This window comes from Diceros bicornis, chromosome 3 (assembly GCF_020826845.1).
Source record: "Diceros bicornis minor isolate mBicDic1 chromosome 3, mDicBic1.mat.cur, whole genome shotgun sequence".
In the NCBI taxonomy this organism is placed as follows: domain Eukaryota; kingdom Metazoa; phylum Chordata; class Mammalia; order Perissodactyla; family Rhinocerotidae; genus Diceros; species Diceros bicornis.
Genome location: NC_080742.1, coordinates 90,048,001 through 90,065,088, shown reverse-complemented (window position 1 = coordinate 90,065,088; position 17,088 = coordinate 90,048,001). Strand labels below are relative to the sequence as shown.

Sequence of the window (17,088 nt, the reverse complement as noted above, 5' to 3'; positions counted from 1 at the left end):
GTTTCCTCTTGGTTGGGTGGGGCCTCCCGAGGGAGGATCCTCCTTGCTCTTGGGGCTGCCATTTTTGTGCAGAGAGCAGCTGGCTGTGCAGTGCTGTGTATTCACTGCTGGCACAGAAGTACAGAGAGGTCTGATTGGTGCTGGCTGACTCCAGAGTCAAGTAGAAATTCTCCTCTGCTCGAGAGGCAATGTACCCCTCAGAGACATCTCCCTTTTGACTGTCAACAACACTAATTGAATAGTAGATCAGCTTTAGACCCAGCCCTGGGTCTTGTCGATACCAGTACATAGCGTCATGGTTCATATTCTGAGAACAATTCAATGTCAACTTCTTTCCCATCTCCGTGATGAGGGTTCTCGGTGTCTGTGTCACTTCAGTTTCCGTGGGGCCTGTGAGGGAAGGAGAAAGAGCTAGAGACAGCCGAGGAGGGCACCTGATGCTACAGCCTCTAGGAAAGGACTCCATCTAAGACCTGCAAGCTATGGCCTAGGGTTGCTCCTGTGTTCTGGGACTCACCTGCTCTCAGGAGACAAAGCAGCACAGAACCCAGGAGCCAGAGGCTCATGGCCATGTCACACAGATGCCTCTCTGCCCTGGGGACTCCAGTTGCTTTCTGTAATGTCTCCATCTCTACAGCTACTTCGCCCTCATTTCAAGAGAGAAGCCACTCCCCTTTCCCCAGAGGGCTGAAGTGTAATACAAACCAGTGGGGACTGGCAAGGCTTGTGCTCACTCTTTCCTGCTCTGTCTTGAGGCTGCTGGTTTCTATGCATTTGTTAATGTCTTCTTATTAGTATACTCCTATCAAACTTGGCAAATATTTCTGTATTTTGAATTTTTATGATGAAAATTGGTATAACATATTTGACTATCACTAAGAAATGTGAGAAAATGAAACTAACACTATCATAAAACTACACTTTTAGGAGCAGGCCAGGTGGGGTACCATTTAAGTGCATGCACTCAGCTTTGGTGGCCCAGGGTTTGCAGGTTGGGTTCCCACACGTGGATCTATGCCGTGCTCATCAAGCCATGCTCTGGCAGGCATCCCACATATAGAAAGTTAGAGGAAGATAGGCATGGATGTTATCCCAGGGCCAATCTTCCTCAGCAAAAAGGAAGATTAACAACAGATGTTAGCGTAAGGCTAGTCTCCCCCCCCTCCCCCCCAAAAAAACTACACTTTTGTACTTTGGACTCATTTCCACTCTGGAGAAAACATTCCACGTATGTTCCTCTCTTTGTCTGTCACTGATATATTTTTAATCCACTATCTTTGAAGAGAATCTCATGGGTAAAAACTCAGTCAAATCCACATCATGGATTCTTTTATTGGTCTGTACCTGGTTCAAAATCCTAGATGCAGGGCTCTTTCCTTGTGAACAGATTAGACTTAGCTGTGGGTTCTAGTAGCTGCTTTCCTCAAGGCTGGTGTTTGGTGTATCTTTCTTCCTTTTTGTCTTCTCTCTCTTATTCCTAAAGGGGCTGTGAAAGGCCGAGGCGACATTTGCCTTCTTAATAACCTCACGTGGTTTCTAGCCAACTCAGTTTCTTTGTCTGCTCCTGGTGCACCTCTTTGCTTTCTTGCCTTCTCCACATGTTGCTGCACAGGGAAGGTTTCTGTCCCTGGATATTGTATTGCAGCCAGGCTGGGTTTTCTCTGCCCTGGATCCAAGTCGAAGGAGCTCTGCCTGTGGCTGGAGGTATCACAGCATCTTTTCTTAGTTCCTCCAGCAGCTGCACATATTGCTCCCTTTTCTTGGTCACAAGGTCCTTCTGTATTGAGGTGACTTTCCTGGAGTTGCCCAGAATGTCTTTCCACTTGAACACCTTTGACCTTTTCTCTGTTGGAATCAAAGTATTCTTGGGGGAAGGAGGAGGAGAGAGAAAAAGATGGCCCCATCCCTCCTAACTGCTTCCAACCATGGCTAGAGGTTCTCAGAGCCCTTCTGTATTTTGCCAAATCTATCATTTCAGGCAAGATGTGGGCCATCATCCCAGTTCTTGGGATGCCTTCAGACTTCAGAGATGGTTGTCTTGCCCATAGTCCCCTTCATGGTGGAAGGCTCAGCTCTAACTGTCCCTATGCCATGTGAGTGAGGGAGACGCTGTTGCCCTCATGACATTAACACTGCTCTAAGGAGGAGTGTTCTCTCTTTTTTCATTCCTGTACCATTCCTTTCTGGAAAAGACTGTGGGAAGCAAGCTTGGCTTTTCTTCAGTCATAGGTGTTTGTGATGTCTGGAAAATCCTCTATCTTCTAGTGATGGTATAGGTGTTCTCAAGGGAAGGAAAGCAGTTTTCATTGTCAAGAATCTGCCTCAAGTAAATAATTTCCTATTACTTAGTAAACCTCATCATCCCAAATTTCATCTTTAGAAATCTTTTACAGTTCACTTACATCCGCAAAGCTCAACTCTCTATCTAATCCATTGGATTTTCCCAGGTTCCATGGTGCTTCCAACATCATAAAGGCAGATGATTACAATGCAGAGATTTATAGTTTGTCCCAAGCACTTTCCCTATTAGGTTAACCCACGATTTAGGAGGCAGCTGACTCTATTTTCCTCTCCTTCCACCAGCGAATTCACTCTCCTTAGACACATGCTTCTCTCCTACATCCCCATCCTGCTGACTGAGACTGCTCTCGTCTCCGTTTTATTCCTCTAAAAACCAACCAAGGCACTAAAGCGATACTGTTAACCTGAGTCCCTGAAATCCTTACATTAGGAGCCAGTTGCTGTACCTTCCCACCCTTCCTTCCCAGAACCTTCTGTCTGATCTCTCCTTCCCAAGTCCAACATATTCAAAAATACGGTAAACTTTACTTTCCCCAAATGGGGCAGAGTCCTATGTCCCTAACAAAGGGATTGGGAACAAAAGAGAATCTTGTAGATGGCCAGGAGCTCTGGAACATCTCCCTCAATCTTTTGCACTTTAATGTTCTGTATTTCATTCTGTGCAGCCCATCTTTACATTTCCATCCCTGGATATCTTCGGTGTTTGCTCTCAGCTCCTCCTCTGGGGCACTGCTTAGTGGATCTGCTGCTTCTCTCATCCACCTTTTCTGGGTAACAGTGTCTTGACAACAATAGTTATGCTGGCATCTACCCAACTGAGGAGGTATTTCTTTAAAACCCCTGTTGGAGAAACAAGTTTTTTCCCTTTCAATATATAGAAATCTTTTCTCTATGAGTGATCCCGAACCCAAATAGGAACTCTAGAATTTTTGCCAATTTCCAATCCTATTTTACTTATGCTAGGGCCAATTTGGTTCTGAGGAAGTCTCTCTACTTCATATATTTTCCTATACTATATAATTAAACTTTGAAAGACCTCATGACAGACATTTGTATTTAGAGTTTTCTTTTAATTGGTGACACATGTTCAACTTTTTCAAACTTTCTCTTATCATTATCTGAAATGTAATGTTTATATTAAGGAACATGTTAGTGACCTCTAGTGGAATATTAGTGCAGTAGGCAGAAGAATGGCCCCTTAAAGATGTTTAAGTCCCTGTAGATAGAAATAGGTATAGTTTGATTGCAAAATGGAATTAAGGTTGTGGATGCGATTAAGGTTGCTAATCAGCTGACCTTGGGCTAGGGAAAGTATCCTGGAATATATAGGTGGGCCCATTTGATCACATAGGTCCTTATAAACAGACAACATTTCCTAGCCATGTTTAGAGGGAGATGTGAGTATGGAGGAAGGGGCAGAGAGCTGGGACATCGCTGTCTTTGAAGACAAAGGAAGGGAGTCACAAGCAAGGGAATACGATTCTCTCTTAGAGCCTTCAGAAAGGAAGGAAGCCATGTCAATACGTGGATTTTAGCTGAGTGGGTCCTGTGTTGGGCTTCTGACCTCCAGAACAGTGAGATAATAAATTTGTGATGTTTTCAGCCACTAAGTTTGTAATAATGTGTTATAGCAGCAACAGAAAACAAATACAATCACTAAGACTAAAAATCTGTGGCAAGAAAGTGATTAAAATGGGAAAAGAAATGGAAAGAATAATACTGGGCAGGACATTGCCTCTGGGGGATCTCAGATAGGTGGGGGTGGGGCCTCATAAGTGCAGGGTCAGTGCACACCTTGGGTTTGCCATTTTTGTGCAGAGGATGTGGCTGCAGTGATAAAGTGCTGGTGCAGAGGGACCCAGATGTCTGATTACTGCTGGAAGAATGACGCGTCAGGAAGAAATAATTATTTTCTTCCTCACTCTCTCTCTCGCCTCTGTCTCCCTCTCTCTCTTTCCCTCTGTATGCATGAGTGTGTTTGTGTGGTCACCCTACAGTGGGATGGAAGCTGGAAAGTTCTACTGATATGCCTGATAACAAGAATGAATCCTAATCTCCTGCTATTTGGAAGGTGACTTCCCATGTCCTGTGTCACAACCTCTGTGCCTTCCTTGGCAGCAACAACTTGGTGGCACTGTGCTACTTAGCAGAGGCTTTGCATGCTGTGCTGGCCAGTGACTGTCAGACCAAAAGAAGCAATTTTTCCCAAGAGTAGCCCTTCTCTGAGTGTTGACTGTGGGGCTCTCTGCTGGAACATTCTCATTCTAAACCTGTGGAGATGAGGGATTTGCAGAGATGGAACATGTCAAGAGCAGAAACTGGCAGCATCTGCCTTTAAAAATGGCATCATCCAACTGAAACCCCTGTCCTTATCCCTTTGCCTCTCCTTAGGCTGCTCCAGCGTGGCTTTCATCATCAGCTGCCTTCCAGAAGAGGGGCTCTGTATTAATTTTCTTTTATTGCTGCAACAAGTTACCACAATTCAGTGGCTTAAATCAACACAAACTTTTTGTCCTACCATAGGTGAGAAGTATCATATGGGTCTCATTGTGTTGAAATCAAGGTGTGGCAGGGCTGTGTGTCTTTCTGGAGGTCCTAGGGGAGAATCAGTTTCTTTGCTTTTTCCAACTGCTAGAGGCCACCCACATCCCTTGGCCTGCTACCTCCATCTACAAAGCCAGAAGGAGGGGATTGAATTCTTCTCATGTCACTCAGTCACTCTCACATTTCTTTCTCACAGCTACTTTAACTACCCCTGTGCTTAATTGGGCCTACATGGATAAATCAGGACAAGCTACTTATCTCTTCAACTGATTAGCAAATTTCATTGCATCTGTAAATTTAATTTCTTTTCTTGTGTAAGGTAACACATTCATAGTGTTCAAGAATTAAATGGACATTTGGGGGGGTCATTATTCTGCATATCAGGGATCCTTAGCCAGAAAAGGAAAGTAAGGCTGACAATTGGTAAAATTTAAGAAATATAATTCTTAGAGGGTGAAGAGGCAGCAAGCCCATGATCAAATCATTGTAGACATTGCTGAGTTATTTATTTATTACTTTAACAGCCATGGAACGAATATCGATGATGTGTCAGGTGCTGTCTTAGACTATGGGAATATGGACATGAGCATGAAAGAGAATGTGTCTACCTCCACGTTGATTATGTTCAATTGTTCATTGAACTTGTATGTCATGCCAAGAGGAAGATTCTGGAGAAAGAATGATGGCAAGACTTGTCTTCTTACCTTAAAGATGTTATAGCCCGATGGGATGATAGCTATACCAATAAACATTATAATTCGGTATTTGCAAAAAGGGAGGAGTTGTGGTGAGAATACAGAAGAAGGAGCCCACCATCTTTTTGGGAAAACAGAGCACATTTCACATAGTGCTATTGTTTTTAGTAATATTTGGAAGAGCCAAATGAGTTTTCCAGATGTGTCATGCAAGTGAAATCGTATGTGCTGCTGTTTGGAGATGCTCGAGTTCAACGTTGCTAGAGTAAAGTGAGTGAGAATGTGAGTTGTGGAAGGAGTGGCTGGATCTCATAGCAGGATTGTGATCATGAGAAGTCATATATATATGGGAAATTTTGCTCACCATCCCACGTCTCATTCATGGGGGGTTTACTTATGTCTCTTCCCAAACCTACCACCATACCCAGGGCTCTCCTGGCCCATAACAAAGTAGGGAAATAGGGAAAGTTTTATTAGATTGAAGAAAAACAGAGAACTTGCCAGCATACTTTATACAGGTTTTGTGCTTTAAGAACTGTTCAACATATAGATTCAAAGAGATGATTATCCTGTGTGTCAATCCGAGGCTGGATCTTGTCAGCTCATTTGGTTTTCCTTCTTCATTTCCTCTTATGGGAAGACATGAAGATTCTGAAGCACTGACCCATTCCAGCTACTCACAGCACATAAGTATGTCTTCCCCAGTGCCCAACTGTGATAGTCTTAATACTGAAAGTTATCAGTGACTCCAAAGCAAAAATGAAGAGCTCTTTGTCTTCATCCCAGACTCTGGCATGAACTTGACATTCTAATAAAAAGATATCTTTCTAGTAAAGAATTGTAATTTCCTTCTCTTCAAAATATTAAAGAGATAGTCATAGTTTTTTTCCATGCTATTAAGTTTAGATTTTATCTGTGGTAGCCTGTAGAGCCACTGAAGGATGCTGTGGAAGAAAATAACTTGACCAGATTTTTGCAGTTAGAATGATTACACATGGATAGCATGCTGACACTGCATTAGATGGGGTGAGTCTGGGTCTGGAGAGATTAATAAGGCGGCTATTAAATTTATCCGGGGAGCTCATAAAAAGAGCATGAACATGGCAGTGGTTGAATAGAGAGAATTTATGAAGAGGAAAGGCCGGTAGGAAGTAGAAATGAAAGGACTTGAGTATGGTTTGGAGGTCCAGGGTAAAGGAGGAAAAGGAATGCAATATAATTCTATTTTGAATTTTGTATAAGTAAGTGACTCATACTTCAATTCAGAAAATCAGAAGAGTAGCTTGAGAGGCAAAGATGACATGTTATGTTTAAAATGAGAGACTGTTACCATGGCCAGCATTCTTTTTTCTCTCTGAGAAAGTTCCTTTTGTCTCCACCTCTTCTTGTTATCACTCTTTCCCCATGTATAGGAGCAGGAGCAAATTCAGTGCTATTTAACTCATTAATATTTGAGTTACCCTGACAAGGTCTCTGTTGTCTGATCATGAAAGGGGAGGTCAATACATAAGAAAAATAATTTTCTGCTCAAGATTCTGATCAGTATCCACATTACCCCAAATTTATTCTACAGGAAACTTTCATAAATTTGCTGATAACAAAATTAAAGTCCCACTAAGTATCCTCCTGCTACCTGGATCCTAATATTTGTTGTTTTTCTGAGGTCGCACCTTGAGGTTGTTAGTTTTCTTACTCATTGGAATTTCAAAGGATTGTGCTATCTTCCAAAATAATTATTGAACCAAGATAAACTATTTCTGTATAAGGTTACCTCAAAATTCATGTGAAGAAAGCTGATTGTGTATTGCTTTCCCTCTGCCAACTAAGTTTACTCTCTTCAGAAAAGTTCTCTCAACCCTCGCTCCATTCCTTTCATTAACAGATGTTCTGGTCTCATCTTTCCTCACTTTTCTCAACCTAGGGACTAAAACAGTTTTGTTCATTATCCTGAGTCTTTGATGTCCTTCCAGGAGGAGCAGATCTCTTCCACCTCCTCACCTTCCTTCCTAGACCTTCCTATTGTTCCTTTTACCAAGAACACTCCAATCTACTTTCATATGGTGTGCCTGGTGAAACAGTAGGTAGAGAATTTGACCTACTGCATGGCTGAGACTTGGAGACATCTCTTGAGTAGTTCTGAATTCTAAGTAAACGTATTTGATTGTATGCTCTCTGAATGTCTTGTCCTGATTTTCTTGGCATTTGTTTTCCATTGGTGTGGTGGACAGAATTCCCAGAATGTCCCCAGTGACTCTTTCTCATGTATCATCCCCTTCTCTTTGAGTGTAGGTGGAACCTATGAATATGATAAGATATCACTCCTGTGATTATGTTACGTTATTTGGCAAAGGGTATTATCCAGTTTGGCCTATCCTAATCTAATCTCCTGAGCCTTTTAAAAGAATGGAGTTTTCTCCATCTGGTAGCAGAAGGGGAGGTCAGAGAGAGTTTTGAAGCATAAGAAGGATTTGATGTGCACTTCTGTCTTTGAAGATGAAGGGGACCGGTAAGAGACTGAAAGGAATGACTGAAACCCTCCAGTGACAGCCACCAAGGAAACAGAGTCTTTAGTCCTGCCACCACAGGGAACTGAATTCAATAGGAATGAGCTGGGAGGGGGAGCCGGGCTCCAGAAGAGAATGCAGCCAGATAACACCTCGATTTCAGCCTCATGAGACCTTCAGCAGAGAACCCAGCCCCGCCATCCTGGACTTCCAACATGGACAAATATGAGCCGATAAATTGGAGTTGTTTTAACCTGCCTAATTTGTAGTGATTTGCTACACACAATAGCAAACTAATACAGTTGGTTATCACCCAACACCCTCCTTTGGGGACTATGCAGTGAACCTGAAGTTCTGCTCCTTAATCATCCCTGTAGACAAACACATTTCATTTCTTTTACACCTTCCTCCCCTACCCCTCACACACACACACACACACACACACACACACACACACACTTTTTCCTCCCTCTGGTAATCCTGAGCCCACATCTTGTCTGAAAACATTTCACTACCCTCTGCATCCTCTCTCACCCATGCTCAGGCCGTTCCGCATCTGAGGAAGTCCCTCCTACCCTGCCTATTTTCCTGTACAACATGATTACTCATTGAGAGACTCCATTGAGGAATCTTGAAAAGTCTGGGGTTTTTTTCTTTATTTAATTGAACAGACTTCAATTTCATCAAGATTTCCCTACCTCTGTATCTGAAAATTGAAGTTTGTCTTAGAAAATATTCACATTGTGTTAATACTCTTTAGACTAGGGTAATATCAACCAGGACAAGACTTTGATTACAACAGGAAAGGAGTCTTAGAGGGACAAGAATGGGAAAAGAGAAGTAAAGAATACCGAGGTTAGGCTGGGGCTTCAATGCAGTCTTCTGAGGAAAATTCTCCTAGTTGGGGTCAGGAATCTTGAAGGCAGGGTTCCTCACTTCTTGGTTTGCCTCTCCTTTTGTGCAGAGAGGATGTGGCTGTGCAGGGCTGTGGATAAACTGCTGGCACAGAGTTCCACAGATGTCTGGTTGGTGCTGGCAGACTCCAGGGTCAGGGGAAAATATTTCAATTCATTTATTGAGACACGATACCCCTCAGAGACATCTTCTTTTTCAACAATGCCGATACTAGCCGAGTAGTAGATCAGCTACAGTCCAAATGGTGGGTCTTGGTGATACCAGTACACTAAGATATTATTCAGAATCTTGGGAACACTCTAGAGCTATTTCCTTTCCTGTCCCTGAGACCCTGTGTCTTGGGAACTGTGTGACCACAACATCCTTGAGGCCTGTGGGTGAGAAAAAAGGGTGATTAATGAAAGATAGCACCTGGGGCAGGGGCACTGCTGCTACAGTCCTGTAGAAACATTTTGTAGTTGGAGCCTGGAAGCCAGTGACAGGGATTCCTCACCTGTGCCTGGGACTCACCTACCTTGAAGAGACAACTGAGGACACAGCAGAGGAGGCTGTTGCTCATGGCAGCCTCAGATGAAGAATGCTGTCTGGTCCTGTGATGAATAGCCTCTGATACCAACACTTTTCATGTACTTTCTGGCCAGAGACCACACCGTCCTCCCTCACTGATTCAGGAAAGAATGAAAAGCCTCTTTGACTTAACAGAAAGTGGTGGTTTCATTTATCCAGGTCATATAATGGTCTACGCTGTTTTATTGAAGAATTATTTTGTGAACATGCAAAATACCCAATTATGTGGAGGGATTGGGTTGAAACTGGAATGCTCTGTTTGAGCAACAGTGAAGCTCAGGATGGAGAAACGATTGCAGTGTGGGCAAAATTCCTTTCCTAGTGCCTTTCCTGGCACTAGACCTAACACAGGTAGCTTGTCCTGCCTGAACTTTGACAAGCTCATGGGTACAGGAAGTGGGAGCCGGACACATTGCCGATGGGATGCGTTGCTGGACTCCGGAGTTGGGGAGTGGAGGAAGGATTTCTATGGCAGATGGTGTGGGGAGTGTTTCCTCTTGGTTGGGTGGGGCCTCCCGAGGGAGGATCCTCCTTGCTCTTGTGGCTGCCCTTTTTGTGCAGAGGGCAGCTGGCTGTGCAGTGCTGTGTATTCACTGCTGGCACAGAAGTACAGAGAGGTCTGGTTGGTGCTGGCTGACTCCAGGGTCAGGGGGAACTTCCCCTGCTCTTTTCGAGAGACAATGTACCCCTCAGGGACGTCTCCCTTTTCTAAATTATTAACACCAATTGAATAGTAGATCAGCTTTAGACCCAGCCCTGGGTCTTGTCGGTACTAGTACATAACGTTATGGTTCATATTCTGAGAACAATTCAATGTTAACTTCTTTCCAATATCTGTGATGAGGTGTCTTGTTGACTGGGTCACTTCAGCTTCCATCAGGCCTGTGAAGGAAGGAGAAAGAGCTAGAGACAGTCGAGGAGGGCACCAGATGCTGCAGCCTCTAGGAAAGGATTGGGCTAAGACCTGCAAGCTATGGCGCAGACCAAGGGTTGCTCATGTGTTCTGGGACTCACCTGCTCTCAGGAGGCAAAGCAGGACACAGCCCATAAGCCTGAGGCCCATGGCCGTGTCTCACAGCTGCCTCTCCGCCCTGGGGACTGCAGGTGGATTCTGTAATGTTTCCATTTCTGCAGCTACATGGTCCTCGTTTTCAAGAGAGAAGCCACTCCCCTCTCCCCAGAGGGCTGAAGTGCAGGCAGACCATGGGGGTTGGCAAGGCTGTGCTCACTGTCCTTTTCCTAGCTCTGCTTTGAGGCTGCTGGTTTCTAAGCACATGATATTCTTCTTATAAGTATACTATTGTCAAAGTTGGCAAATATTTCTATATTTTGGATCTTTATAATGAAATTTGATATAACATATTGGATTATCACTTAGAAAAGTGAGAACATGAAACTTATGCTATAATCAATACCACACTTTTTTGCTATAGACATCCTCATTTCCACTCTGTAGAAAAAATTCCAAGTATATTCCTTTCTTTGTCTATCCACTGATTTATGTTTTTAGCCACTGTATTTTAAAAGAATCTCATCATAAAAATTCAGTCAAATCCCCATCACGGATCATTTTGTTGGCCTATATCCAGTTCAAAATCCTTCACACAGGGCTCTTTCCTCATGAACAGATTAGACCTAGTCGTGGACGCTAGCAGCTGCTTTCTGCAAGGCTGGTGTTTGCTGTATCTTTCTTCCTTTTACTTCTTTTCTCTCCTTTTCCTAAAGGGGCGGTGAAAGGCAGAGGCGACATCTGCTTTCTTCAAACCTCACCTAGTTACTAGCCAGTTCAGTTTCTTTGTCTGGGCTTTGCCAGACAAAGAGTCTTTTAACTCTTTGCTTTCTTGCCTTCCCAAGTGTTGCTGCACAGGGATGGTTTCTGGCCCTGGATATGGTGTTGCAGCCAGGCTGGGTTTTCTCTACCCTGGATCCAAGTCGGGGGAGCTCTGCCTGTGGGTGGAGGTGTCACAGCATCTCTTTATTTCCTCCAGCAGCTGCATATTGTGCTCCCTTTTCTGGGTCACGATGTCCTTTCTGATTGAGGTGACTTTTCTGGAGTTGCCCAGAACGTCTTCCCCTTTGAGCACCTTTGAGCTTTTCTTTGTTGGAATCAAAGTTTTCTTGGGGGAAGGAGGAGGAGAGATAAGGAGATGTCCCCATCCCTCATAACTGCTTCCAATCACAGCTAGAGCTTCTCAGATCCCTTCTCTATCCTTCTACATTTTGCAAAATTGTTATCATCTCAGGCATAAGATGGGCCCTCATCCCAGTTCTTGGGCTGCCCTCAGACCTTGGAGGTGACTTTCTTTCCCCCAGGCCCCTTGATGGTGGAGGCTTAGCTCTAATGGTCCCTGTGCCCCGTGAGTGAGGGAGACGCTGTTGCTCTCATGACATTCACTCTGCTGTAAGGCGGAGTGCTCTCTCTTTTTTTATTGCTGTACCATTCCCTTCTGAAAAAGACTGTGGGGAGCAAACTTGGCTCTTTATTTCTAGGTGTTGTGTAGTCATGGCAAGTCCTCTGTGTCCTAGTGATGGTACAGACGTTCTTAAGGAAAGGAAATCAGTTTTCCTTCTCAAATACCTGCCTCAAGTAAATAATATCCAATTCTTAGTAAACCTCATCATCCCAAATTTCATCTTTAGACATCTTTCACAGGTTACCCACATCCACAAAGATAATCTCACTATCTAATCCATTGGATTCTCCTAGGTTCCATGGTATTTCCAACATCACAGAGGTGGATAGTTATAATGCAGAGATTTATAATTTGTTCCAATCACTTTCCATATTATGTTGACCCAAGATTTATGAGGTAGCTAACTCCATATTCCTACCCTCCCACCAGCTAATTTCCTCTTCTCACACACTTGCTTCTCCCCTTCGTCCACATCTTGTTGACTGAGGCTGCTCTGATCTCTTCTTTCTTTCTCTACATCAGCCAAGGCACTAAAGTGATGCTGTTAACCTGAGTACCTGTGTCTTCACATTGGGAGTCACGTGTTGCACCCTCCCACCCTTCCTTCCAAGAACCTTCCCTCTGATCTCTCCTTCCCAAGGTCAACACATTCAAGAGTTTTTGAACTTTACTTCCTCAAAGGAGCGGAGGGTCATCTGTACCTAACAAAGGGATTGGGAGTAAGAGAGAATCCTCTGGATGTACATGAGCTCTGGAAAATCTCCCTCAATCTTTTGCACTTTAATGTCATGCATTTCATTCTGTGCTACCCACCTCTACATGTCCATCCCTGGACGTCTTCAGTGTTAGCTCTCAGCTCCTCCTCAGAGGCACTGCTTAGCAGATCTGCTGCTTCTCTCATCCACCCTTCCTGGGTAACATTTTCTTGACAATGATAATTAAGCCGGCCTCTACTCAATTGATGAGCAATTTATTTAAAACCCTAGCTGGATTACACAAGGTTTATTCCTTTAAATATATAGAAATCTTTTTTCTATGGGTGATCCTAAGCCCAGATACAGATTGCAGAATTTTCACCATGCTTCCAATCCATTTTACTTATGCTCATGTCATTGTAGTTCTGAGGATGTCACTCTACCTTAGGTATTTTCTGATGCTATATAATTGACCTTTGAACGACCACATGAGATATATTTGTATGTAGAGTTTTCTTTTAATTGACTACACAGTGTTCCACTTTTTCAAATTTTCTCTTTTCATTATCTGAAAGGTACCATTTACATTAAGGAAAATGTTACTGCCCTCTAGTGGAATATTACTTCGGTACACAGAATAATGGCCCCTTAAAGATGTTCAAGTCCTTGTCGATATGAATATGTTTAGTTAGATTGCAAAAGAGAATTAAGGCTGTGGATGCAATGAGTTGCTAATCAGCTGACCTTGGGCTAGGGAGAATATCCTGGATTATCCAGGTGGGCCCAGTCTGATCACACAGGTCCTTATAAGCAGAGAACCTTTCCCAGCTATGTTTAGAGGGAGATGTGAGTATGGAGGAAGGGTAAGAGAGCTGTGACATTGCTGGGTTTGAAGACAGAAGAAGAGCGTCACAAGGTAAGGGAATTGGATTTTCCCCTAAACCTTCAGAATTGAAGGAAGCCCTGCCAATACATGGATTTTATGTGAGTGAGTCCTGTGTTGGACTTCTGATCTCCAGAACTGTGAAATAATAAATTTGTGTTGTTTTAAGCTACTGAGTGTGTAATAATTTGTTATAGCAGCAACAGAAAACAAATTAAACCAGCAGGACTAAAAGTCTGTGGATGGTCTAAGTAAGTCGTTAAGATGAGAAATCCAAAAGAAAGGATAATAACTGGGCAGGACAGTGCCTCTGGGAGACCTTGTATGGGCTCCCCCTTGGTGGATCCAATAAGTGCAGGGTCACTGTATGACTCGGCTTGCCATTTTTGTGCAGGGGAATTGACAGCAGTGATAAAGTGCTGGTGCAGAGGACCCAGATGTCTGGGTACTCCTGGAAGAATGGAGGGTCAGGGGGAGATAATTATTTTCTTCCTCTCTCTGTCTCCTGCTTCCGTCTTCCCCTCAATCACTCGCTCTGTATGCACAAGTGTGTTTATGTGGTCATCTTACAGAGGGATGGAAGCGGGAAAGTAAATGGACTTCTTCTGATATTCACAATAACAAGAATGAATCCTAATCTCCTGCTATTTGGAAGGTGACTTCCCATGTCCCATGGGAACCTCTGTGCCTTCCTTGGCGGCAGTACCTTGGAGGCTCTGTGCTCTTAGCAGAGGCTGTGCATGATGTGCTGGCCACTGACTGTCAGACCAAAGGAAGGAATTCTTCTCAAGAGAACAGTCCCTCTCTGAGTGTTGACTGTGGGGCTCTCTGATGGAACATTCTCGTCATAAACCTGTGGAGATGAGGCATTTGCAGAGATGGAACATGTCAAGAGCAGAAACTGGTAGCATCTGCCTTTAAAAATGGCATCATCCAACTCAAACCCCTGTCCTTATCCCTTTGCGTCTCTTTAGGCTGCTCTCAGAGTGCTTTTCGTCATCAGCTGCCTTCTTTCAGCTGCCTGGAAGGAGGGCTATGTATTAATTTTCTATTGCTTCTACAACAAATTAACACAAAATTAGTGGTGTAAGCACACAACCTTATTATCTTACAATTGGTTAGAAGTTTGACATGGGTCATCTGGGGTTGAAATCAAAGTGTGGCAGGGCTCTGTGTCTTTCTGGAGGTGCTAGCGGAAACCATTTCTTGGCCTTTTCCATCTGCCAGAGGCCACCCACATTCCTTGGCCTCCTTCCTCCATCTTCAAAGCCAGTAGCAGTGGGTCTAATCCTTCTCACATCACTCTGACCACTGCTGCATTTAAGGACCCCTGTGTTTAATTTGGCCCATTTGGATAAACTAAGATAATCTCCATATCTCTTTAGCTGATTAGCAAATTTCATTGCATCTACAAACTTAATTTCTTTTGCCATGTAGGAGAACATATACACAGGTTCTCAGGATTAGGATATGGACATTTTGAGGGTCATTATTCTGCATATCAGGGACCCTTAGCCAGAAAAGGAAGATAAGGATAAGAATTGGTTCAATTTAAGAAATATAATTTTTAGGGAGAGAAGAGGAGGCAAGCCCAGAATGAAATCATTGTGGACATTGCTGAATTGATCATCCACTCCTTTAACAGACATATAATGAATATCTATTATGTCTCAGGTGCTGTCTTCCACTATGGTGATATGGGCATGAACATAAAAGACAACGTCCCTGCCTCCAAATTGATTATGTTCAATCATTCATTGAACTTGCATGTCATACCCAGAGGAAGATTCTGGGGACAGAACGATGGCAAGACAAGTCTTCTTACCTTAAATATTTTATAGCCCAATGGGAAGATGGCTATACCAATAAATATTACAATTTGGTATTTGAAAAAATGGAGGATTATGTAAGTTTTGGTGAGAATATAGAGGAAGGATCCTCCATCTTTTTGGGAAAACACAGCACATTTTACATAGTGCTATTATTTTTAGTAATATTTGGAAGAGACAAAAGGAGTTTTCCAGATGTGTCATGCAAGGGAAATCGTATGTGCTGCTGTTTGAAGATGCTCGAGTTCAATATCGCAAGAGTGAAGTGAGAATGTGAGTGGCGGAAGGTGTGGCTGGATCACCTGGTAGGATTCTGATCATAAGTCATATACATTTAGGAAATTTTGTTCACCGCCCCACCTCTCCTTCCTGGATGGTTTACTTCTGTCTCTTCCCAAACCCACCACCATACCCAAGGCTCTCCTGCCCATAACAAAGTAGGGAAATAGGAAAAGTTTTAGTAGATGGAAGGAAAACAGAGAGCGTGTCAGCATACTTCATGCAGGTGTTGTGCTTTAAGAGATGGTAAATATGTGGATAAAAAGGGATGAGTATATCGTGTGGCAATCAGATGCTGGATCTGGTCAGGTCCTTTAGTTTTCCTTCTTCTCTTCCTCCTCTGGGGAGACCTGAAGAGTCTGAAGCACTGACCCATTCCAGCTACTCACAGCACATGAGTATGTCTTCCCCAGCACCCAAGTGTGATGGGCTTAATAAGGAAAGATCAGTAACTCAAAAGGAAAAAATAAAGAACTCCCTATCATTATCCTAGACTCTAGGGAGAACTTGAAATTCTAATGCAGATATCTTTCTAGTGAAGGATTGTGATTTTCTTCCATTCAAAATATTGAACGGATAGTCAAAAATTTTTTTCCCATGCTAATAAGTTTAGATTTTATGTATAGTAGACTGTTGAGAGCCACTGAAGGATGCTGTGGAAGGGAGTGACATGATCAGATTTCTGCAATTAGAAAGATTACGGTTGGCTACAATGTTGACACTGCATTAGACGGAGTGAGGCTAGAGCTGGAGAGATTAATAGGAAATAATTTCTCTGGGTAGGTGATTAAAAAAAGTATAAACAGGACAATGGTTGCATTGAGAGAATGAACGAAGAGAAAAGGCATGTAGGAGTTAGAAATGAAAGCATTTGAACATGGATTAGATGTCCAGGGCAAAGGAGGAAGAGAAGTGTAGTATCATTCTATTTCCAATCCTGTGCAAGTAAATGACTCATACTTCAATTCACCACATCAGGAAACTAGAAGAGTAGCCTGAGAGGCAAAGATGACATGTTGTGTTTAACCTCCAGGGGGAAGTGTTCAGTTGGTGTCCTCAGTGGATTTAAGTCCAAATTAGGAATCAAGGTGGAGAGTACGGATCTAGGATTCACTCATTAACAGGAGGAATTCTTGGGCCCCAGACTCCATCTGGAGATAATGGACAGCAACTACCTAATAGAGAGAGAAAGGAGAAGAGATGATACTATGTCAAGAATTCTTATCTCTCTCTAGAAAGGTTCTTTTCTTTCCTCCTCTTCTTGTTATGACTCTTTGTCTATCTATGGCAGCAGCTAACAATTCAGTTCTGCTTAACTCATTAATATTTGAATTACTCTCACAAGTTCTCTTTTGTCTAATTATGGAAGGGTAGGTTAATTCAGAAGAAAAAATGATTTGCTGCCCGAGACTCTGATCACTATCCAGATTATCCCAAATTTCTTTTCCAGGACATTCTCACC

At 43.1% G+C, this 17,088-nt stretch overlaps 1 gene segment (V, D, J or C); it reads right to left on the bottom strand.

Annotated features, from left to right (window-relative positions):
* The window catches only part of LOC131398307 (T-cell receptor beta chain C region-like), a 287,482-nt gene that overhangs the window by 67,325 nt on the left and 203,069 nt on the right, over positions 1–17,088 (bottom strand). The window contains 1 exon segment of the C gene segment in view: positions 2,706–2,713. Within this exon segment, the coding sequence occupies positions 2,706–2,713 (8 nt within the window).